The following is a 24,905-nucleotide window of genomic DNA, read 5'->3' as shown; positions in this document are numbered from 1 at the left end:
GGAGCAGAGAGTTTTTTACAAGATAATCCTCTCCTAGTGATGCATTCTACCTAGTTTCCAAGTCAAGTGTCTTCCTGAACCTGTTTACCCATAAGTGTGGCCCAACTCCCAAAATTCTGTAGCCATCAGAGACATTGCTGAGAATTCTGGAAGCTGAAGTCCACAAATCTGCAGGGCACTTAACACTGGATAAGACTGGCCTATAGATACGTTCCTTAATGCACAAGAACAATTTGCTGTTGCCAGTGGAGACTTTAAAAAAGGAAATTCTTCCATTAAGAATCGCCCATCCCAAGATCACACTTTTCATGGATTCTTCCCATCCCTACTTTTCAGAGCTCCAGCTGATGGTCGAACACCATCTTTGCAAGCAGCAGGGAGATGAAGAAGAAGTCAGCACTGAGACACAGGAGTCACACAGTCCAAGCTGCTGCCCTCATGCCAACACAGAACCCAGCCACAGTCCCGAGAGTTGCCCTTTGGCCCAAGCCCACACTCAGCTGGAGTCCCAGGAAGAACCACACTCTGGCCTTGAAGAACGTGAGTATGATCCAATCAATGTAGGACAAGCCAGGCTTCTTCAGAGCATCTCGCTTGTACCCACTTCCAATAAAGGAGGAAGCCTGTCTAGATTGCTTCAGGTCTTGACCCCAACTTGACCAGATGTGTGCTTTCTTCAAAGGAAAGTCATAGTCCAAGGATAGGAAGGAATCTGAAGCTCTCCAGATGTTGCTGAACCACAGTTCCCAACAGCCCTGGCCAATATGGCAACATCTGAGGGCCACAGATTCTCTATCTCTGCCAAAATGTAGAAACAGACACCCTTTTCCATGGGACAGGAGAATATTTGAGCATGCTGCTTTTGGAAGATATGTTTTTTTCCGTAGTCAGCACATTCTCTTTCTACTAGTACCCTGGCATTCCTAACTATCAAAGGCCCTCCAAAGCCACCAGCTCTGGTATGGAAGGATCAGGGCTCATTCACACTGCTGTTCAAGTTCAAGCTTTGATTTTTCCTCAGAAATGAAGATTCTGAAAATTCTTCAGAATTTGCACTTCTCTGACTGCACATTTTGGTTCAAAGGAGAAAATGCCCTTCAAAACTGTACCTACTTCATAGAAAATGTATGCTTTGTTAGGTTTAAAATGCATGTGTATGTGTCTGTATGTGGTGTGTGTCTATGTCCAAATACAGATTTTATGCACATTTTTAAAACTGCCGATCCAAGGCAGGACACAGTAGATCCATGAACATATGCAAGGAAAGTTAGCACAGGCCCAGAACAAATTGATCTGTCCCAAACCCATCCTAGGAGGTCACAGTATTCAGAGTGTTTCTGTTTCCAGGGGTGACCTAGGTTATTCTGTTGACCTTAGCCCCAAGAACTGAATAGGGACAGCTGAGAAGTAGACCTTTCCTGCTGGTAGAATCAAACTCAGTCATTCAGAGAATGTGACCTTGGCTTCTGGATATTGACCCAGTGCTGGAATAAGATGGGCACAGCACCATGGGCTTCCAAATGTGAACGCTCTCACTGTTGGCCGGGCAGGCTGCTGTTGCTGAGCATTGTAGCGCAGCAGCCTGGGAGAGCCACAAGTTCACCGCCACGGATGTAAGCCGGTGTTTCATCAAGATGCACGTTGCAACAGTGTTGCTGCAGATCCCTTTGATCAACTGTGCAGGTGGTGGAGCCCATACCCTTCCCAGAGCAGCCCTGGATGCAACCTTGTGCCTGATACAACCTGCTTTTGCTAATAAGCCAGGGAAACAGCACCCTCTAGTGGCCAAAGGTTGATGTGACAGCCAAGTTGTTTTTGGTGATACTCAACTATTAGAGGGCAAAAAATCTATCTATCTATCTATCTATCTATCTATCTATCTATCTATCTATCTATCTATCTATCTATCTATCTATCTATCTATCTATCTATCTATCTATCTATTTGTCATATTTATATGGCCGCCAATCTCACAATCAAGTGACTCTGGGCTGCCTACAATAATGTTAAAAAATATATATGCAAATTAATATCAAGCTATTCTAAGCCCATCCATTGCTCCGGGTGTCTTGTGTGTTAGCCCCCAGTCTGTGAATCTAATTGATGTGAATGATGGTTGCCCAGAAATGTGGCAGAAAGATTTAATCTAGATTAAAAAGCCTGCAGCACGAGACTGTACAAGTTCAATTACGAAGTCAGAAATGCTAATAAAGAACAAGTGATCGTGTTGACGCTTATAATTTAATGTGACAGCATTCTGCTGTTAGGCTATGTGACATAGGGCAGAGTGTAAAATGTTGATTTGCTCAAGGCAGGAAAAAAAATTGGGCTGGCTCTGCAGAATTCAGTCTGGGGCAGAAACTATTAGCTACATAAAAGAAAACACAAAAATAAGGTCTGCTACAAAGATTAGCACATTGCTATCCTGAGATAGACTAGTTTCATTTGGATGAAAGAGGTTCAGAGAAGTAACCACTCAGAAATAAAAAGACACACTTGCTTCCTATGAAAACACAAGGACACAAGGAAATAAATACAGAGGTTTATTGCAGATGCCTCAATGGTTGCACCTCTTCCACCACCACCTCTCTAATTTTTCCTCTCTCTCTCAGGAGGGGTTTCAAAACAAAATAGCTCCTAGTTCAGCTCTTCCACGGCTTCTAACTCTATTGCCCATTACTTCTTCCACCTTTCCAGATCAGTGCACTTTTCTTTATTCAGAGCACCAAACCAAAATCATCATCCCTCCGTCTGCAGCTCCTATCCCAAATTTTCACAAACAGTAAGCAAGCTGTGTGGCTTTCCCCAATACACACCATGACGATTTTCCTTCAGACTAGTTCTGGGCATCTGTAGCTGGACCTTCCCCTTCTGATACTAGAATGTTTGTGAGGATTCTCCTGCAGGACTATAAACTACCTCCACGCACGTAGCTGGCACAAGTACTTCCCTCTTCCAACAACGGTCTGCGCAAGGTATAAATGCTAAGTGGGGGGGAGGGCAGGAGTCAGCTGATGGGCATGGTTGATGAGAGGTCCTGGAGAGCTCACCTGTTCTTCGGGTTCCACTGCTGATGCTAGAGAACTGTCAGGGCAAAAAGGCATCTACAGTGGGACTCAAGGAGAGCTATTTGTTAGAAAATGGCTTATTAAACAACAGCTCTCAGTACAAGGATCCCAGCTAGAAAGAACCAAGCAGTTTTATAGCTTACATGCTCTTAGCAAGATTTCCTGTTGCATTAGGCACAGCAGCAAGAGAGACAGAAAACAGGGAAGCTGCCTGTTCCTCGAATACTATTAATGGTATAAAAATGCAAGCTGCAGGGCCACTCATCTTCTCGCTTACAAAAACATATTTCTTACTTCTTTGTTTTTTCCCCCGAGCTGATTGGCATCTTGGCTATTTTGGCACAGCAGTCCTGATAAAAGCGTAAAACCTTATTGCTGATATTTGCAGCCAGCCATATTGTAAAGTCAGCCCCAAAGGCAGGTATAGTTAAAGGACATTTAGCCTCCAATCCTTTTGGCCCCCTCCATTTCCATTTCCCCATCCAAGGATTTGATAAACTATGGAGGGAGCAGAACAGCCCTGATACTACAGCTGTGCAATGGATAGGACGAAAGACACACAAATGAGTGTGTACATTTCTAAAATATAATATCAGATCTAGTGTTATACATACCTTAAAAAAAAAAGCTCAGATCAAATTCTTCATTCTAAAAAGTAACCCTATCCCCTTCCATGCACAATTTAATTTAAAAAACGAAACAAAAGCAGTCTCATGCTCTGTGCTCTTTCTTTTCAAAGTTGGAAAGTTCTAGCCACTGAAGCATTTCTCCCTAAAGAATCATAATCCTGAATTATTTGGAACTGTGTCCTCCCTGCTGGGCATGGGAAGCTCAATTATTCTGCTAATGTATGCAGACCTAGTTATCGCTTGTAAGCCACCTTCATTCTGAAAGGCAGCATCTAGATACTTTAAATAAATAATGTGACAGAGTAGATTTAATTAGCAGCACGACGATGCTTTTCTGATTTATTTTGCTTTGACATGCTTGGAGTTCCCCCAGATTCCTCTCCTTGCTTTAAGGGGGAGCAGCATCACAAAGGGGCCCGCACCTGGAATTGCCTCACCCCCTGGCATAAATGGTGTGCATCCTGCTAAAAGTCTGAGCACCGATGCTCTGGTATGGATTGATTTGTTTTGGTTTATTTACAGTTACTTATATGCTGCCTCCTCGGTCAGTTTAGGGGTGGGGATCGATGGTCACGGCCCACCAGTGACGGGTTTTAATTGCTGTCCACCCAATCCCCTTTCAGCAGTCTCAAGCCATCTGGAATCCATCTACACATACCTACCCAGGATGTTATGCATAACAGTGCCTGCTTATTAACAATGCATCTCATTTGGCATATCTTTTCTCTGTGACCCAGTTTTGGAGAGATTTCCCAGGAACTCTGTTTTGACAGCCTTCTTGTCTCATTTTTTTTTCCTTTCCTTTGAATTCTGTATCCTTTGGTGTTATCTGCCAACGTTCCCATTTCCCAGCTTCTCCCCAACCTCCTGATCCCCTACGAATGAAAGAAAAATCCCCCGCCCTTCTCTGCCGATCCCCTCATGGATTTTTGGAGCACTGTTTGTTTTGAACAGAGGGAAGAGTCACAGAAGCTTGCGGTGCAGAGAGCTCTGGCAAAACGAGGTCATACTTATGCTCAGAAAAGCAGGGGATTCATATATCACCGGAGAACTCCATGGAGGAGGACAGGCTGCCCAAGGAGTAAGTATGACTACGCTATCAGGTTGGAGGTGGGTGAGAGTGGTTGCATTCAGACATTTTACCAAACTATACTTGATTTTCTTGAACAAGCCAAGTTATTCTTCTATATGAGCAAAATAATCACAGGTTGACTGGCCAAATTTTGGGGGACACAATATCCCTCTTTTTTTTTTTTTTGACAGTTGACTTGATCATAGAGAAAATCTATTGTATGTGGTCACTGGGAGTCAAACACGACTTGATGGCACATAATCAATCAATCTTGACTTGTATCTCTGATTAGAGCAGTGTTGCTCAACCTTGGGAACTTTAAGATGTGTGGACTTCAATTCCCAGAATTCCCCAGCACTGGGTTGGAGGCTTGAGCAGGACCCAAAAGCAACCAGGAATAAGCCAGAAAATGACAAACAAGACATTCTCATCTGCACATCACATAAAGCCAAAGTACCATGGAGTAAGTCAACAAGAGTCCACAGTCTGGAACTGTTATTTACCTTCTCAAAACAAACCATGGTTTAGTCACTGACCATCCTCCCTGATTCACCCTGCACACTAAACTAAAAACAAAACACATAATGGCTTAATGAAAGACGTGCACTCAGACACACAGTCTTAATTCTGAACGGAATGGGCCAGAAAGAGCATATTAGGTCATTTCTAAAATTATTGTATCTCTTTTTCCACCATGTTTTTTGAAACCTTGAAAATTGCCTTGCAAGAAATGTCTTGCAACTTGGCCTATTCTGAGGATTCACTCTTTAGGCTTTGGGGATGAAAATAGGCTCAGCATGCTATGCCACAGAAACATGGAGACAAAAATCCCACTTTGAGAAAATTCACGCCTTTTGTGCCCACTCATGACTAATGTTTCTCAGATATTCCACAGCTTCTGTGGGCTCTCCCTGGGCCAAATGTCCCTCTTCCTTCTTTCCAGCCAGTGACATCATAGCACCATGTTTAGCTACTCAAATGAGTCTTCATTGTTTTTTGGAAAGTCATCTTAAAATGATGGGGTGGACTTTTCACTGCTGAGCAGATTCTTTGCACAAAGCAATTTATCTTTGGCTTAGTTTGTCAATCCTCCCCCTGCCCCAGATAGTACAGGCTATAGCAGTAGCAGCACCCATTCACTTAGTAGTAGTAGTAGTAGAATCCATTCTCTTAGAAATCTAGTAATTCACGATGCTGTCTGTTGAATGTGGCATGCTCATGAGCACTCAGGATCTTGCTATCCAGGGGAAAAAAAGAGCAAAGTTTTCACAGCCTCCTATGGCATGCACAGAAGTAAAAGAGTTTGTATGATGGCTAATGGAGAGGTAATTATATTGTAATGTTAGGATGCTGGTAGAACAGTTCTAATGTGTAGCCACTCTCCTGTCTTACAATGATTGACTACATCTTATAGGCATAAATTAATATAGCAGGGCTTAAAGAAAGGGAAAATATTTCCCTCCCTGCAACCAATCACTTTTCTTTGTAAATGGTTAACCTATACCCTCCAAGTCTCATGCCCTTTCTTTCTCTGGAAGGAGTTTTGAGAACTGACACCCTAAAAGCTTCAACACGCTTCTGCTGTCTCTATAAAGCTTCAGCTTATGTTACATGCAACGGGCAATGCAGCAAGACTGTGTTCAGTCCTGCACAAAGGAGCCAGATCACAGGGCAAAACCCCACCAAGACAGGTCCTTGATAAGCTTTTGGAAGACGAGCTGCACAAAGTGCCCCAGTAACTGAACAATTCCAGAAAGTGTGACTTGGTGAGCAGTGATTTGAATCAAAGCAGTTGTGACACTTGATAATAATTGTTATCTCTGGCTTACTACTTCTAAACCAGCACTGCAGATACCAGGGCTTCTGCATCCCTTGGATGCAGCGCAGTCAATCAACACCTGCAAGTCCGGAAAGAATAAAATCCTGAACTTCTATGCATGCTATGTGTCCAAAAGTGCACTACTTTCCTTTGAGGAACACCCTTGATTATGGCAGTCAATTCTCCTTTCAGCTTGGATTAGTTCATCTGCAATCAGACCAGTGAAAGAGAAAATTCTGCTGCTACACTCAGAGCTGAGCCTAATGCAGATTAAAACCTGCTGCAGGTAGGGTTTGGGCCTCAGAGATGCAGGCTTGACAGGAGGCCTGGAACTTCATGGGACCCTTCCGTTCAAGGGTCCTAACATAATACCTAGCCACACACATCTCATAAAGCTCTCACAGAACTTGGGAGCAGCAATATTCGATCTAGTAGGTTGGATATCTTGCAGGTCCCGTCAGCCAGGGAGTGTCGGTTGGCGGGAAGTAGAAGGCGTGTCTTCTCTTCTGTAGCACCTGCCCTCTGGAACATCCTCCCTCCAGAAATTAGGATGTCCCCAATCCTGTTGGCCTTTCATAAGGCCGTGAAGACCTGGCTTTGTGCCCGGGCCTGGGGCCTCGAGCATGTGGACGGTCCAGTCTCTTGGCTGTATTAACATCCATACATTGCTCACTTGGCAGCCATGTATATTTATCATGTATTTAATTTATATTGTAACTGTTTTAATTGTAATTGTTTTAATTGTTTTACAGTTTTATTGTTGTAAGCCACCCAGAGTCACTTGCTGAGATGGGCGGCTATAGAAATCAAATAAACCAAATAAATAAATAAAAATAAAGCTGGCCCTGTTGCTTGCTGGGAGACACCACTGAAACTCAGGGCAGCCCTCTGATCTACTGGAGGAAAGGAACAAGAGATGCAAACTTACTGGGTACACCTTGAATATAGTAAATAGGTTCCTCACAGAGGAGGAGGATTGACTCAGCAGGCATCAATTGAGGATTTTAAATATATGTGTAAGGATGACTGCTGGGATGGCATCCTTTGGGTCAGAGGAGAGGGTGGGCTGTAGGCAGAAGAAGAGTTTCCTCCCCATCCCTCTTTGTTATAGCAGCAGGAGCCTCTGTCCCATCCATCCATCCATCCTCCCTGTTTGGTGTTCTGCCAATGGGGGAACAGAGATTCTCTGCAGGTAATAGACCAAGGGAGCCATATTAAGTCATATCTTCTAGTCACCCCATCCACAGGGACAGGCAGGAGTCTGTCTAGAAGCCTGGCTTGGTTTGGAATGTGGTATCCTTTAAATTCCACTTCCCTTTTCAGTAAATCCCCATGGTTTTGTTGCAAAGAGTCTTTCTGTAAAGTTTCTCTCTCTCTCTCTCTCTCTTTTTCCCTCTATAGGTGATACTCTGCTGGAGGCGCAGAGGCTACAGCTGCACACAGGGCTCGTGCATACCTGAGGAATATCACACAGCTCTTTCTTCCTTCCTTTTTAAATGATTGTGGGTTTTTTTTTAAAGATTTCAATGACTTGTTCATATACTTGTAATGGTTTCCTCTTTTTTTAAGTGAAAAAAACCAGTTTTTCACTGTTTGGGGTTTTGTGGTCAGACAGTAGTAGGGATTTGGCCTAGAGCATTGGGAAGATTTTGATCAGAGATGGAGAAGCCTCTGCGCTAGACCCTGAACATGGGCCTAGATCTCCCAAGCAGCGCATGTGAGGCTGATAAAGGCCTCAAGCAACACTCTACCTGGCTGGATTGTGACCTCTATCACTCCCAGATGCACTGGTTGGAGGTAATGAGAATGGTAATCCAGCATATGTGAAGGTAGACAAGCTGGGAAGGTTGAGCTTAAGCCTAGAGCTAGGCCATTTTAGACTCCAAGGGTGAGGCCCCCCGACTGAATTTCCTTCTGGGTATTCCCCTGCCCCCAGCCCACTCTGTGTGTGAAAAAAGAAACAGGAATTCTACCTCCTGATGTGCCACTCTTTGTGTTGTTCTGTAGACAATCATTAGAAGTTTTTCCTTGCCAACATGGTGTAGTATGGCTCAAACACTGATTTACCTTTTCTTTCCTCTGCTAATGGAGAGATCTAGGACATTTTTCTGTAAGATTTTACTCCCTTGGGCAGTCTTTCTGTCCAAAACTAATGCCCTTCAAAGCTGCTGAGATTTGATCTCCCCAGATTTGCAGCCCACGTGTCCAGGAATCTGGTCAGAGGAAGGTTTCCCTAGGCCTTGTTTTCTACACTGTATGATATTTTGATAGCTGTCTACTGTTTTCTGAACCTTGTATTGCTTTCTGCTCTAGCATAGCTTTATGTATGCTGGGGCCTCCTATAGTTCCCTCCTAGCATGCATCACAAGGCAGCAAGCATGGGTACAGCAGGTTTAGTGTGATAACAGGATAGACTTGCATGCTGGTATGCACTAGGCCTGTGTGAAGTTGTGCTTCACACCACAAAAACACTTTTCATCTAGTCGGGCGAAGAGACAATGTGATTCTTGTCATGGCACCATGCCTCACCTCAAAGCCTCATCTGGCCACTCCAATAGCTGGAAGAGGACTAGAAGAGTCTGGGAGCTTCTGCATTTGTGCAGCATGTGGGCAGAATACACTTCTAACTCCTGGAGCTGTTAGGCAAAGCAGTGTGAAGCAAAGGAATTGGAGGTGGGACACGTTGCTTCATGATGCATGGCGTAAACCTTCATGGAAGTGAGCCAAGCCCACCTTCGAAGCGCTGCACAGCCCCAGTAGACACACAGGTGGGCCATACAGTTACCAACATGGACCTGAACAAGAGAATTTTCTCTGCTGATTTTGTGGGGCAGGGCCCCTTCAGCTGTCTTCACACCCACTTCTTGGTTCCAGTTCCACTCTGCTGAATCCTTCCTCCTTACTAGTTAAGGAAAACTGGGCAGCTCTGCTCCTTTCTGACACCCCTTGATTCCCCTTCTAGTGGAGATACACCAAATGTTGGGAAAAGTACCACCCAGCAGTGCCTTCCAAGAACAAACCAGCACTTTTGCTGTCACACCTACAGGCCTCTGCTGCACCTATGTGCAAAACCTCCATGAGTTGCCATGCAAGAACAACAGGGACATGAGTGGGATTCAAGTTTTTTTTTTTAAATGGTAATGAGTGCTTGCAATAGCTGCCCATTTTCCCCTTCTTGTCGTAGACGTACTACGTGTTTTAACTTTTAGAAGTGAAAAACCTGCAGCTCTTCAACTGATGTTGAACTAGTTTGCAGCCTATCTTCCCCTTCAATTGTGCTGGCCAGGGCTGCTAGAAATTGCAGTTTGACAGCATCTGAAGGACTACAAAATCCATTCAATAGGAAATACATTCAAGGCTTCCATGTCTTAATAAGGGAACTAGTTGAACATAGCCTAGATAAGGAATAGACTACCTATAGTTGGTCAGTGACTTTTGGGGAGGGGGCTTATTCTACATTATTGTTTGCAAAATAATCCCACCCCAAATGATGAGGTGGCTGCAATCAGGAAACGTGTGAAAGTTCAGAGCAGTCTGCCTGTTTGGGAGCATCGTTAGTCCTACATGCTGTATCCCTGAATTGGTTTTACATATCCGGACTACAATTCTGGACTCTGCATCCTCATTCCCCCACCTGTGAATCCCGCTTCTTTATTAAATGGGTCATCTTTGCTTGCTTTGTGAGTCCTTAATCACTGGCTTTGCCGATGTGGTTTGTGTTGTGTTTCAGCCTCAGCACTCAGAATACAGTTATACCCTTTCTCTTGATTCACAACTGTTTCTTGTTGTGAATATTGATACCACTGACTCTGCCCTGATTGTAAAGGAAATGAAATCCTTCTTGTGATCAGAAGATACCTTACCAAGAGCACACATTTCCAAGAGGAAGCGATCTGAAAACTCAGGCTGCTAGAATTTAAAAACAACAAAAAGCACTTGAAAGCTCCATCTGAGGGATCTATTGATCATTGTCCAGAGTTGTCTGCTCATGACATACCCAGTTTTATATCCAGCTGTTGTGAATACAGAATTCTCTTGCCAGCTTGAAGCTCAACAAACACATACAGCAGCTATCTCCTGGATAATTTCAAAAGTTGGTTGGCATTCCCTATCGATCAGACTTGCTTATACAACTCCTAAGATTAACAAAGCCTGTAATTCTACATATACTTTCTGGTAAGAGAAATCTATTCATGGCAGTTTCAATTGCTTTTGAAAAACATGTATAAGATTGGGCTATAAAAGCTATAAGGGGAGGGCTGGGATCTATGGTGTTCTGGATCATGGAGCAGGAAGACAAGAAGACTCCACTTTCTTTTTTCAACAAGATCAAGGCAATATAGATGATACAGCCCTCTCCTTTGCTCTCAAACTATCACAAAGCAGGTTAAACTGGACCAAATTCACCCAATGAGCTTCAAGCAAGATTTAAACATGGGTCATCACAATTACAGTTCACATATTTCTGAACTTTGACTTCATAAAGGTACCCCCAGTCTTAGCCAAAAGAGCCTTGTAACTTTGTGGAGGTGCTATTAAAAATTTCTAATCCATTCACAGAAAATGTACAGGTAGTCCTCATTTAGTAACCACAATTGGGACCAGCAGCAGTGTCATTAAGCAAAGTGGTCACTAAGTGGGAAATCATGTGACCATGACTATGCTTTCCTTATCCCCACTGCCTCTCCCTTTGGAATGCTCACCCCAGTGCAGTGCTGGGATAGCCAGTGCAGTGCTTCCTCTAACTGACAAGACTAGTTTCACACCTTTGGCTTTTGTTTGCCTCCTAATGATTTTACTTCAGCTTCCCTTAAGAATTAGGGAGGAATTCCCAAGAAGGGATTTAATGTTTGTATTTACATTCATTGGAGAGAAAGGGATTACAAGAGAGTAAGGCACACAATGGGAAATACACATTGAAACCAATGCAGTGATGCCAGCAGCCCCAAGCAGGCTACACAAACAGTCCAGTGTATTCCCCATTCTCTCCAATCACTCTGCAGGGGGCGGGGGGGGGGGAGAAAAAAAACAAGCAGTTTCTGTAGGCAATCTCCTGTGCCTTACCCAGTTTTTCTCTCCCCCCTCACAGAGTGGAAAGATTGGAGAGGAAGGGATTATAAGAGAGTAAGCAGGCACACAATGGGGAATACACCAGGCTGTTTGTATAGCATACTCGCTGGTGCCACTGCATTGCTTTCAATGTGTGTTCCCTATTGTGTGCCTGCTTACTCTCTTGTAATCCCTTCCTCTCCAATCTCTCCACTTTGCAAGGGGGAAAAAAGAAAAACAACAGGTCAGGCACAGGATGTGTACTGACTGTAATGGCAATCACGTGACTGAGGGATGTTGTGAAGGTCATAAATGCGGGCATTGGTCATAAAGCTATTTTTTCAGCACTATTGTGACAGTTGCTGAACGAGGCAGTCAGTAAGCAGTACCTGTACAAAGAACACATTTGGGGGTTGGGAAGCGTACAATGAAAGTTAATACCCTGGATACACACAGCATGCTAAACCATAAACCCAAGTTAACAAACACAACAGCCAGTCTTTTTCCTTGAAGGAATATTCAACATTCACACTATCAAATGAGGTGGTGATTGATGCTAATGCAAAGACTGAGAAGTATAAGAGAAAAAGTATTCTGCAAAATACAGTTGGAGAGAGAAGCAAAGAAAAGTAGCAGAGTCAAGAGCTCCCTTGTAAGCTCAATAGCGTTTTGCACATTAGATGGAGTACAACCACTACCATTCTAGCTTCACTGATCAAATTTGGCATGTATCAGAGATGTTGAGGTAAAACGATCTCTTGATAATCACAACCAATGCTAGCTTTCAGTTAAGCATAAGAAGTTAAAACTGGCCCTCTGTTTCAGGACACCGATAAAAATGAGATTCCGTCTTGTAACAATGTCAAATATTAGTGAGGGTTCTGATCAGTGTACTACTTTATTGTTTATTCCTTGCTCATTATGCATTGTCCTGACAGTTCTGTTTTCAAAGCCTGTTCCAAAACATACAGCATCACAGTGATGTTGGCAACTTTTGCTATGTTAAGAATGGAATCTTATCCCAGCAATTGACTTAGCGTATCCCCACTTCGCTGCTCCACACCAAATTAACATATTAATTAGTATTATAAGCCCTCTTCCCACCTGCATACCCACCTCAGAAAACTGGCTGACAACTGTCTCTTGATCTCTACAAATTATTATATAAAAATGTTAAGTATCTATGGCAACTCAGATACTTTTCCACTAAATTCCTAAATATTAGAGTTGAATATTCTGATCAAGAATATTTTTAAAACATTAAGAGAAACTATGTATATAAATGGGAACTCTTTGTGCAGATTTCTTTTTACAAAAAATAGAAAATGAATATAGATGAAGCAAACTTGCATGAACACGTGCAAAACTGGCAGGAACTAAAAAAAAACTGACCCCACCTGCCTGCCCTTTTCTGTGAAATTTCTGATAAACAAACCAGAAGTCAAAAAGCTTGTTTGTTTTTCCCCCTCCTTTTATTTTATTTTGCTGTTTCTTCTTTTTTATGTTGCTTTTACATGCGCATAATTTGGAATTTTGCATTGGAATATGGAGCTGTTATAATAAGAATCTGACTTCAAGAAACAGAACAACAACAAAAAAAGTCACTGCATGGTAGAAAAAGTATGTCCGAGGTACAAATACATACAGAGTTCCACGGACCAATTGTGTTGACAAAGGGATATTTACAAAGTTGTGGGACTGGAAGAAGAGGACAAGGAAGTTGGAGATGCGTACAGGAAGTTTTGCCCGAGCTGACCAGTTGGAGAATTAGCCAAGTCAGGGCAAAGATAGCTCCAATCCATAATGATCCTTGTTCAGCCAAGTCAGTCTTCAGGAAAGCGTCCAGTATGTTGGATTAGATGTCATAGCTGAAGAAATATAGGGCAAATTCTCAGCTACATCTCCATTTCAAAAGAAGAATCCACTCAGATGAAAGGTGTTATTGGTGGGGGGGTGGGGACTGAGGCCTGAATCTTTTAGTTGTGTTGTTGACCTAACAGACAGTGGACTAGGGAGACTGACATTCATTGTGAAGAAGTGGACAAGATGTCCTGTCCCAACACAGTCTCTGCGATACTCTACTACTCTTCTACTTATGTATACTTCAATGGTAGCTTTTCCTGTTATTTGGCCAGCTCTGCATAGAACTTCGTCCTCTAGAGCTTATCCAGTGCCAATATGCCGTTCCCACCCTGAGGCTAATCTGAAAATAAACAAAACCATCTTATCCTATTTTCTCTCTTCTTCTTGCAATGCTTGAACTAGGCAGCCAAATGCAAGAAGCCTAATTAATCCAGCTGGCTTAATGCTCTGAGCTCCTTAGCTGGAGAATCATAAAGAGATCATCTGCAAGGTTGGCCCAACAGATTGATTTTTCATGGAGGAAAACCGGTTCACCTTTTTTACAGTGATCATAATGAAACAGCCAACGTTTGGGGCTGTCTAGAATCGACCTCTGTGTTCAGTAAAAGCATCTGGAACAACACACCTGGAACTAACCACGTGTGCCTGCGCTTAGAAGCCAATCACCAAGTTAAGAAGAAAAATCCCTGCATGTAGGATACAGACTCTCCGCTGGTGTCCTGTTTTTCCATGGCTTGAGAGAATTTGATTTGGGGAGATTCCATTATGTGAGGGTGCTGTTGAGCTACTCCATACATCTTCTGATGAACTTACATTCCTTAGGCTCCGCCTAAGATGTCTCACAGTTGCTCTGTGTTAATTAAGCACCAAGACACACAAATGTACTTGGAACATGGTCGAACCAGTTCCTGCTACAGTTTAGCAAGTGCTGCGGTATCACACGATTGCGTCCCCATATGCCCAATTTGCCTCTCAAGTGACATCTTCCAAGCCATTTCTCAAGTTGCGGCAGTTTCTTGGCATCTACCACTGCACCCTGATGCCCTTGTCCTGACTGTAGCATTTCCTGCTGGGTATACTTGCTTTTGGGTAGCAGTGTAAGAAGATTGGCAGCTGAGACTATTGTAATTTAGCAAATACCAGGGTAAGGGTATGAAAGAGGATGTGCCCAAGATGAGAATTCGCCAGCCTCACTCTTCAATGTTAATGTAATAAAGGTGCCTCAATCTTGTACAGGAACATCAAAGAGATGTTCTTGCTGTGTGTCTGACAATGCTTAACAGTCTTAGATCCAGACCCATCTAATGTGGATCTCCAACAATAGTCAAAACCACGCTCCTGTTCTAATTTGCTACTAAATGTGAAAGAGGTGCCAGGACTTAAGTTTTCTTAGCAGCCAATTGTTAGATCTGGAAGACATATCTTCACATTTCAGGTATGTGGAATGGTCTGCAGCTTGAGAGAAAGACAGTCTGCCCTTGGTGACAGGTATGATGTTATTACTTAGCTGAGCCCTAACATTACTCTGTGCTCCTGATTCTGGTGAAATAAACTCTGTTCTCTTCTGCTGGTGGGATGCCCTTCTCAGAACTCCCTCCACCTGCAGGAGAGCACTCTTATTCATCCTGATCTCAACCATACAGAGTAACATGCATATATGCATGACGTTGCAAGAGAGAGAGGCTTTCTGTTGAAGGAGCATCTAAGCTCACAATCTCAGTGGAAAAGCCATACGCTGATATCCTTAACAATGCGCAAAGATCAGAGTGATGTCCTAAAGGACACACTACCTATCCCAGTGGTCCCCAACGGAGTGCCTTCTAAATGGGTTGGACAACAATTCACTTCATTCCTCAGTCAGCCTTCTCTCTCTCCCAACCCAACCCCACCCGACCTGCCTCCCCCACCATGCATGCCTATTCTGTGCTGAATAGAGATGGTCAGAGTTGTAGAGCCACACACTTGGAGAGCACCAGGCTGGGGAAGACTGAACTGAGATACTGTGAACTTCCTGTTCCTCAGGCCCTAGGAGTTGTGAAATCTCTTGCTGGTCCAAATTACCCGCCTCCATACTGCAGATTCACAATAGCAGGGATTCAGTCTATGAATGGGAGAAGGAAACACAACTGAGTTCCAAGACCAGGTCTGAAGAACAGCTGCCTCAAAAGAGAGATCACCTTCACTTTCCAATGATTGCTTATCTCTCTGAAATGCTGGATTGACTGCTTGGGACTGGGCAATGCTTAACGATGGCAAGGATAGGGGAGAGCAGGAGAGGGTCAGCATTTGGTCACAGTATAAGCTATTGCCTGAAAGAAGGGAGTGGTGATGCATTTGAGATCTGAGTCACTGTGGGAAATGCCCCAGTGGTTGAAAACTGGGTGTCTTCAAGACCAGGAGGCAAAGTAGGGACGGCATTTATCCACGCAAGAGGCTGGATGACAGAGAGACAGCAGGGCGTTGCCCTGTGGGGAGAACTTCATAAGGGGTGGAGGATTCCTGGGATCCAGCCACTTCAAGCCTATTTCAGAGGCCATCATGCAGGGGTGAGAGTCCCCTCCCCTCAGACACACATGTGCCTGCCATGCTCAGTTTAAAAAATCCCTTCTCACACTCCTCACCTACAGTACAATCACCGCCAATATTTGTTTAAAAGGAAAGGGGGAAAAAAGTGGTGACAGTTGCCTTGGCAGTCGCTTGGCTGGTTTGGCAGTGAGAAGCCTGTCGGGCACAAAAGGGAAGAGTTTTGATGACCAGTCCCAGGGTCACCCCGGCCTTTTGCCCACTTGCGCTCAGTGATGGAAGGAAGTTACACCGGGGAGGGAGGCTCTCAGTCTTTCATTCTCTGCAACTCAGGGATGGGGCAGGCAGTGTGTACTGTGTGATGTCGACATCGTTGACTCGGTAACACTTGCATTTATCAGTATTAATATTATTACTAGTAGTATTGATGGTCGCATTCATGTCACACCCTTCTCGAGCTGGGGAGGGGCTCCCTCCCTGTGCGGATGGTGCTGAGTCGATGGTATCGAAGACTTTGGAGTAAACTGTGTTGAAGACCTGCCAGTTAAAATAGAAACAGAATTAAAGGCGGACTTGGGGAAAAAAATAACTGGATCCTTGCCATCAAGCTAGGTCATGCAGATGATGGCTCTTCCCATTTGGAATTGAAAGCAACAGGACTTAACTGCTGCAGATTCCTTTAGAGTAGCCTTCCTCAACCTGGAATCCTCTAGATGCATTGGGACTACATCTCCCAGAATTCCCTGGCAGCAAAGGCTGGAAATCTGAAATCCAACATCCCTGGATAGCAAAATGTGCTTCCAAGTGTCCAAAGTTCAGCCCTCACCCACAGCAACCCAGCAAGATAAGCCAATTTTATTTCTCTCATTTGGCAGAGGAGTATTTAAGGTGATGCTTTTGTGACCTCAGGCCAATCTTTATCTGCACAGCAGACTGCAGAAGGGTGTATGCAAAAAACAACACATGCTGTGCTCAACTTGACACAACAAATGGGAAAAAAGTGAGAAGCAGTCTTATGTCTGTGTCCCATAATTTCTACAGCAGCCTTCTCCAACAAGCTGAGGGCTGAGAAGACTAGACAAGTTAGTCTTTTGATCAATGAACTCAGTATGAAAGATTTCTCTCATCCCCCACAATCACTGGACAGCATAGACTGCCAGGGCCAAGCTAAAGTCTCTGTAGACCTTGGGCACTGTTATAATTGTAGGCCCCCAAGTTAGATTCTATGGATAACTATTGTATTATATACACTGTATAGCTTTCATAATATGATCACAGCACACACGGACACAATTTTATATTCTTGTCTCATTTTTGAGACATTTGAGGATTTGTTAGACCCTCAGACCTTTTCATGGGCCATTGGAAGATTGGATGGTCTTGTGTATTATGCCCACAGATAATCCCGTTTTGGTGGACTCCCACCATCCCAGGACTCTTGCAACCATGCTAAGTTCCCTAGTGGGCCTGGAACCCAGCTAAGGGGGTAGTGACCCCAAAGACAAACCAGAATGATGTCAGCCAGAGACAGAGTGAGAATGCACAATAGGTATCTTGGGGAAGTGGTCTTCCTAGTGTGGGTACAGTAGCAAGAAATTTTACCTGCCAAGTTTCTGACCTGCTGCCAGCTGTTAAGGATAGAAATAGAAAAATCTGCATAAAGGGCTTAGATAGGGTTGGGTGGAAGGAAGAGTATTACACACACACATTATAAAATAACCCTTCCCCATAAAAAATTGAGCCTCTAAAGGAGAAGGAAGACTGAATGGAAGTAAGAGTCAGAGGCTCAGCTTAGGGTCTTCTTGGTTCCCTGCTCTTCAAGCTGGGGTTGCCCTTACCTTGCTCCTCCTGCACACAGCGTTATTCCACATTGCCATTCTGATTGTGCCGGTTTTCAGGTGTGCTCGCCTCCTCCTCGCAAGGTGAGAGCTCATCAATAGATGCCTGGTTGGTGATTCCTAGACAGAGAGGGCATCAGTTAGGAGCAGCATTGCAGGCAGGGAGATCTAGATCTACCCACAGATCTAGATCTACCCACAGATCTAGGTCTGTCTACTCATAGATCTAGATCTAGATACCCATAGATCTAGATCTAGATACCCACAGATCTAGATAGATCTGTCTACAGATAGACTCAGGGTCAGAGAAACCCCTTGGAAGATCAAATGGCAATGAAGAGGCTGGTAAAGGGAGACTGTAGGAACTTATAAGGAAGCCAGCCTAAGGAAAAAGGGGAATGGGCAACTATTTGGCAATCATGTGCAACATTTAATATGGGGTGGGGGAGACTGGAGGCTACAGTGGGCCAGTGATGGTACCAAATGGACTATGCCTCATGTTTGAATCTTTTAGGGTTAGGTTAGGATTACTGTTTGTTTATTTTAAAACAGTGTTAAGCTAATACTAATTGTCTTGTATTTTCTGCTTCAAACCAGAGGGAAACTGTGCCAATGATTTTTCAGGGACTTGAGGGGATTCGGGGGCTGCCACACAAGCACACACCCAGGCATTGGGATGGCAGGAGGCTCAATGCCTTGAGCTGCCCAGCCTTGCTTTAATAAATGGAAAAGAAGGGTACGGCGGGAAGAAGAACTCTGATGTCTCTCTCTTCTGGAATGGGACTTCAAAGACCCTTGCCCTGCAAAAAGTTTTAAATTTAACAGAAAAGAGTGTGAAGGAACAGGCAGCCTGATGTGTACAGACATCAAGGAGTCAGAAACCAGGGCTAATTGCCACATCAACATCTAAAGATTATCTTTTTCTTTCTTTTTCTTAACACCTTAGAGAAGGGGCAGAACAAAACAGAAAGCCTTTAAGGGGACTTGAGTGGGAGAATTTCTCCAAAGCTGTTGAACCTCCCACACACCACCAGCATTCCCATACCGCTGGCAGCTCGTTCCTTCCACTTCTGCTTGTTCTCCTGGATGTACTTGCTCCAAGTGGAACGGAAGCTGCTGATGTCAGCGTTGATGTCCCCCAGTTCAGCATGCTCATCTACAGAAGTCTGACGCCAGGTGGAGCTGTGGGCAGTGGGATACAGTCAGGACACCTTCTACATCCCCAGAGTGGTCAGTGAAGACAGCAAGGAGCTATTTGGACATTCCCCCTTCTCCTCCTCTCTTCCCTGCGTTGGCTCCTCTTTGGATTCTTCCACATCACTCCTTGTCATCACTACATCTCTATCTTACAGCTCTCTAGCAATTTACTCTTCAGGGACTGTCTGGTTACATACATTTCTAAAGTATGAGCTTTGAGACGCATTCCCACTTTAAAACACCTGCTTTCCATGCATGAAACACTTCTAAAATGGGGGGCAGGGAGGCAGAAACCCTTGCTGACAGCCACCCAGCCCCAAATACAAGAACTTCTATTCCTCATTTGGCCAAGTTTCCTCTTCGATTCAGTAAATTCAGTGAAGATGACCCTACACTGTATGACTCTATAGCCATCACCCTTCCATTTTTTAAATTAAAAATTCCATTTTGAACTGTATGTTTGACAGGCTTTCAAAAGTCACATTTTCAAGCAATGTGACAGGACATTTTCTTCTGTTCTTTTAAAGAAAAAAAAAGTTAAATAAAGAAGCCCCTTATCATATCCAATGACATTGCCTGGCCTTGTCAAGAGGTGAGATGTTTTTGCAGTGGTCCACCATCAGCTTTGCATGCCAAAGATCAAACCTGCCCTCCCCAGTTAGGAGAGAAGCTGCTAACAGAGATGTAGACATCTCAGATGTCAGGCTTCAGGGAGCTTCTGCCAGTCAGTGAACAATTCCGAGCTGGACAGTCACCTTAAGGCCACTCCCTTATGCCCAGTCAGAAATATAAGGGTGAATATTCTTAAGCATTCCATGGCTTCCTCCCTCCTGACGTGGTACAGCTTGGCAACAGAAAAATGTACAGAAGCAAAGCCTGGCCCACTGTAGCTCTACCAGTTCCAGATAGGTGGGCAAGTGGGTGGCTGCGAAGCCTTCTCCACTCCATTTAAGGAGGAAGGAAAGGGGGGGGGGAAAGGGAATATATGACTATATACCATCAAATTGTATTATTATGGCTGGTCACACAGTCAGCCAAACATTTAGACTGGATTTAGCATTTTTGTCCACCTATCGAGTCATTATTATTATGATGATTATGATTATATGGATAATCTACAGTACAATTAGATTCACAGTCAAAGACTGGTGAAAACTTAATAATTCAAGTCCTAATCAAGGACCTAAGAATTATTCAGGCAGCATCTGAGGATATAGGCAGTTTCAAGCAGGGTATTTTTTTGTAACATTAGGGTGTTCGGGTCTGATAAATTCAAAATTTCCAAATATTGAGGGGGTCCTTTAGGTATTGCTCCAAGGGCTCCAATCACTGGTGTAACTGGATTTCTTTTTCAATAAGCATTATGATTATGATTATGATTATTTCTACCCCCACCATGATGAGGTATTGTTCCTTTGGAGGGGATTATTATTATTATTATTATTATTATTATTATTTTCTACTTCTATTTCTTTTCAGACACAGAAAGAAGGGGCCTGGAGGATGAAGATATCCTTCCCACTGGAGATGTAGGAAAATACTGACCCTGACAGCTAAGCTGAGGGAGAGGAGTTTATTTATTGATGCATTTAATTATTCGATGCCACCCAACTCCAAACAACTCTGGGTAGCTTGCAATGTACCAGACAGTATAAAAACAATATAATATTCAACCAATCAGAATGCCATCAGGGACCCAGAGAAAATAGCTGTTGTTTGGAAACATTGACATGTTTTTTTTCAGAGTTGTTAACAGGATGGGAAGACCAAATTGCCCCTCTGTCCCAGGAGCCCTTGGTCATTGAAAAGCAATCTCCCACCTGCTGATCTAGATTAGGGAGGTCAGACCAGAAGAGTCAGAATGTTGGACAAGCGGGACAGAATCCTGGGAAGCCTCATGCAATAAAGCAGCGTTTCTCAGCCTCCGCAACTTCACAATGTGTGGACCTCAACTCCCAGAATTCCCCAGCCAGCCATGCTGGCTGGGGAATTCTGGGAGTTGAAGTCCACACATCTTGAAGTTGCCGAGGTTGAGAAACGCTGCAATAAAGAACGCCAAAGAGGCTCATCCCCCCACCCCAGCTGCATCTCCCTGTCTTCCATGGTCCCTGTTCCCCCCCCCCTCACCAGTAGGTGCAAACCTGCTCTGCTGGCTGGGCAATTTATTCTTGGAACCTTCTTCCACTAATGGGATGATCATTTTCTCTGCTACATCTGTCAGAACTTGGAAAGTGGGTTCCACAATAAAATCAATGAAACCTGTGGAAGGAAAAGGGTGTTAGGGACAGATCTGTGGACTCCTCTGCTTTCCTCTGAAGGATTATATGCAGAGTGCAATGAGGGCAGTTCACTCTGCTATGCCTGTGTCAGGAGAAAATAAACCAATGGAGTGGAGGATAAATTAACATCTCTACTACATTCAGGGAGGAAAGGAAGAGGCAGTCAGGGAGGGCTCCACCATGGCATACAGTCTGGTTCTGTGCAACTCACCAATCTGTGACTGGGCCACCAGCGTGGATGTACGATCGCACAATGGGGAGAAGGGCAATCCCAGCTCAGCTTCCTTGTCTCCCTATAAAAAAGAAGGCAGCATCAGGACCACATCATGCAGTGAGATATTTGAGGCAGACGTTGACAACACAGCATATGTAACCAGATCAGTTACCTTCAAAGAACATGTTAACCTTGGTTAATTTTAACTGACTTAACTGTCCTGTGGCTCAGAACTCATGCAACTCAGCCTATGGAGTGTTTCACAATTCAGTTTTGTGTGTGTCAGAAGGACCTACCAAGGCGCTTCTGTATTGAAAGGATTTGCCAGTGACATCACTGTTGCCCAGGGGATGCCTGAGGGGGCTCCTTTCATGTCCCTGTTATTTTCCCACCAAAGTGGTACCTATTCATCTACTTGCATTTGCATGCTTTCGAACTGCTAGGTTAGCAGGAGCTGGGACAAGTTGACGGGAGCTCACTCCACCATGTGGCTCACGCTCCCGGGTTTCGAACTGCCAAGCTGCCAACCTTAATGGTCCTCTGACTCAGTGTCTTAACCACTGAGCCACCGTGGCCCCTATTCACAATTCAGTGTATGATATGAACCCAGAAAATTAAAAAAAAAAACCACTGCCAGTTTGGTCTAATGGCTAAGGCAATGGGCTAGAAACCAGGAGATGGTGAGTTCTAGTTCCACCTTAGGCACAAAAGCCGGCTGGGTGACCTTGGGCCAGTCTCTCTCTCTCTCTCAGCCCAACTCACCTCACAGGGTGGTGGTTGTGGGGAAAATAGGAGGAGGAAGGAGTATTAGGAATGTTCCCTGCCTTGAGTTTTTATGGAAAATAATAAAGGCGGGATAGAAAATAAATAAAATAAATAATTTGCTAACCAAGTGTAACACGTAGTGCAAACTCAGCCACAGTTCATGCGCGGAATATAAGTTTTCACTGAAAGCACTATGGATGTGGTACAAGCTGACAGTTGTGGCTTGATTTATTTATTTATTTTATAAATTTATTCACCGCCCATCTCTGCCCTACGGGGGGACTCTGGGCGGCTGCAGAAGCAAGTGTTCATGACTGCTGGAAAGAGGGGCAAAAGGGTGAGCGTGGTTTCAGCAGTCCTGCTTGGCATCCAAGTCCCACATAAGCCCTCCAAGGCAGGCAGGCAGGCCCCCGGGCATACCTGGCGGAAAAACTCCTCCATGAGAGCTTTGGTCCATCGGGAGTGCACCGTCCACTGTTTAGTAGGGTGGCTGATATCAGCTGCATGCAGCAACAAGGAGAGGGCTTTGGATTTGTCGATCCTGGGGAAGCAGCAGCACAGGAATAGCAAGAACGGGGTCAGATCTTGCCCCTGGCATAATGTACCCACAAAGGCGCAGTGTCCCAACTGGGACGGGCAGCCTCCTGTTTGCTATGCCATGCTCCAGGCACTCCCCTTTGCTGCTGTACAAAAGCCTGCTTTCCATCCCATCAAGAAGCAGAATAACCACTACTGTGCCCAGCCTTATCCCAGAGACCTCATTTCTACTGTTGTTTTATAGATGATTTTAAAATCCAGGTATGCTCCCTATGCAACATGAGACTTCTGCCAGCTCTTACTTTATGCTCCACATAATGGTGTGAAGATCTTGACTCTTTCCCATGCCTTCTGTGCAGGCTAGAAGAAGCCAGGAAGGAACCTGTGGCAATCTCAGAGAACTGTTGGCTATTATTCAGACTAGGCTGAATACAGCATTTCCAGGTGCAGCTCAGAAAATCCTGTCCCACCCATTGCTACCAGTCCCCTACACCTATACTTTCTAAAAACTTCCAATAAAACACACACACACACACACACACAAATCAAAACATCTATAAAAGAAGCATTCTCCACCCTCACTCTGAACTGACTTGGTTATCAGGGTCATCATTAGGAAACTGCCTCAGATTAGCTAGAGAGCTTTCTAATGTCTGCAGATTTGCTATGCATCTGCCAACTTCAATTTATGTTATGCTTTCAAATCCACTCTTTTTTCTGTTACATGCCCAGAGGTCATTATACCAATTTTTTTGATACATGTATATGCGCGCACATGCGCACACACACACACACATTCCTTCTGCCATTTACCGCTCAAGCTGCTGCAGGGAAGTTTTCATGGACTTGACTTGCTGGAAGTGACAGGACATGTCTGTAGCCAGAACCATTTCAATCACGAGCGAACGGAGCTCACTGCGCCACATGAAATAAAGAAACACATCCACTATCAAACGCACTCTATGTGTTTCAGCCTCCCACGCAAATACATCTTGCAGAAGCACCAGGAGGAATCCCCGTCTTTAATGAGAAATGGAAGAATCTGTCTGCTCAATTACATGAGTGATCACATTGGAGCTGAAACTCTCTGCAATCCCAGAAGAAAAATTCTGCACCAAGATGGCACAAATATCAAAGACCCTTGAGCATCAGATAATATTGTTGCCACCTTTTGCTTTCAATATTACCATTGATAACGACAGTCATATCTTTAACCCCTTCTCCTGGGGGCTGGAAAGATTCAAATACCATTTCAGACACACACGTGTTTTCCTTCTATTCAGTATGTTCCCAAAGACAATATATCTTCACACTGACTGCCTTGCTGCGGGAAGTCTTTGGGAATCCTATCTTCCCAGGAAGTCCTCTGCAGCTGTACTATGTTTAACAGAAGGAGTCTGCCAATCTTTATTCCATTTTTTTTCTGCCTATGAATGGATTCAATAAGTAATCATCTTTGCAGTTGAGCAGCTGAGCTTAAAAAGAACCCAGTAGAATTTAAAAGCTTAATTTCGCTATGCCTCCAGAATCAACAAAACTACCCTGTGTATTAATTTATCTATCTGTACACACACATGTGCAAGTACATACACACACACTAATATATGGGTCCCAGAAAATTCTAATGCAAAAGTCTGTATAAAGTCCAATGCAAAGTTCATCACAATGGGTGTACCAAACGTGTATGAGTGGGGATATCTGGGCTCCATTTTCTGACTCCCCTCCTCTCCCCCCTCCCTCTCCTGCAAAGCTTATATTCCAACAAATCTAAAGATTTGTTGCTCAAGCAACAAAGAAGTGCATTCTCAAAGGAGATGAAAGAAAGGAGAGCTGACGTCAAGAAAATTAGACAATTTATCATGATAATTACTTACAAAGCCTCATGTGCCCTATCAGCTAAGCTGAGGGAATATTGTAACAATAGACATGGGCGTAAGATGAGAACATCTGGTACGTAAATTGTCTTGAATCTGGAAATAGTTTCAAACCCAGGTGCCTGGCAGAAATCTGTGGTGCAGGCTGAAGCTGTCAATCAAGCCAAATGGGAGGTGC

General features: G+C 44.1%; 2 protein-coding genes across 5 annotated transcripts in view; one reads left to right on the top strand and one right to left on the bottom strand.

Moving 5' to 3' along the window:
* Positions 1-10,265, top strand: part of PPP1R1A (protein phosphatase 1 regulatory inhibitor subunit 1A) — a 74,328-nt gene extending 64,063 nt beyond the window's left edge. Inside the window, exons 5-7 of one of the 3 annotated variants that reach the window (XM_063293961.1) lie at positions 337-540; positions 4,652-4,778; positions 7,990-10,265. In XM_063293961.1, the coding sequence (XP_063150031.1) occupies positions 337-540; positions 4,652-4,778; positions 7,990-7,993 (335 nt within the window). In that variant the 3' untranslated portion in view covers positions 7,994-10,265. Of the gene's footprint in view, positions 1-336; positions 541-4,651; positions 4,783-7,989 lie in introns of all 3 variants that reach the window. The other 2 variants (XM_063293960.1, XM_063293962.1) reach the window with 2 other exon arrangements.
* A 5,162-nt stretch (positions 10,266-15,427) lies between these two features.
* PDE1B (phosphodiesterase 1B) overlaps positions 15,428-24,905 on the bottom strand; it is a 121,727-nt gene continuing 112,249 nt past the window's right edge. For both annotated transcript variants that reach the window (XM_063293958.1, XM_063293959.1), the window contains 7 exons: positions 23,667-23,768; positions 22,737-22,857; positions 21,549-21,630; positions 21,200-21,317; positions 18,907-19,043; positions 17,862-17,981; positions 15,428-16,560 (listed from right to left, as the gene is read on the bottom strand). In XM_063293958.1, the coding sequence (XP_063150028.1) occupies positions 17,884-17,981; positions 18,907-19,043; positions 21,200-21,317; positions 21,549-21,630; positions 22,737-22,857; positions 23,667-23,768 (658 nt within the window). In that variant the 3' untranslated portion in view covers positions 15,428-16,560; positions 17,862-17,883. The remainder of the gene's footprint in view (positions 16,561-17,861; positions 17,982-18,906; positions 19,044-21,199; positions 21,318-21,548; positions 21,631-22,736; positions 22,858-23,666; positions 23,769-24,905) is intronic.

The sequence above is a fragment of the Candoia aspera genome, chromosome 2, assembly GCF_035149785.1.
Source record: "Candoia aspera isolate rCanAsp1 chromosome 2, rCanAsp1.hap2, whole genome shotgun sequence".
Taxonomy (NCBI): domain Eukaryota; kingdom Metazoa; phylum Chordata; class Lepidosauria; order Squamata; family Boidae; genus Candoia; species Candoia aspera.
Note: the sequence above shows the minus strand (reverse complement) of the source record. Positions and strands in the feature narration are given on the sequence as shown.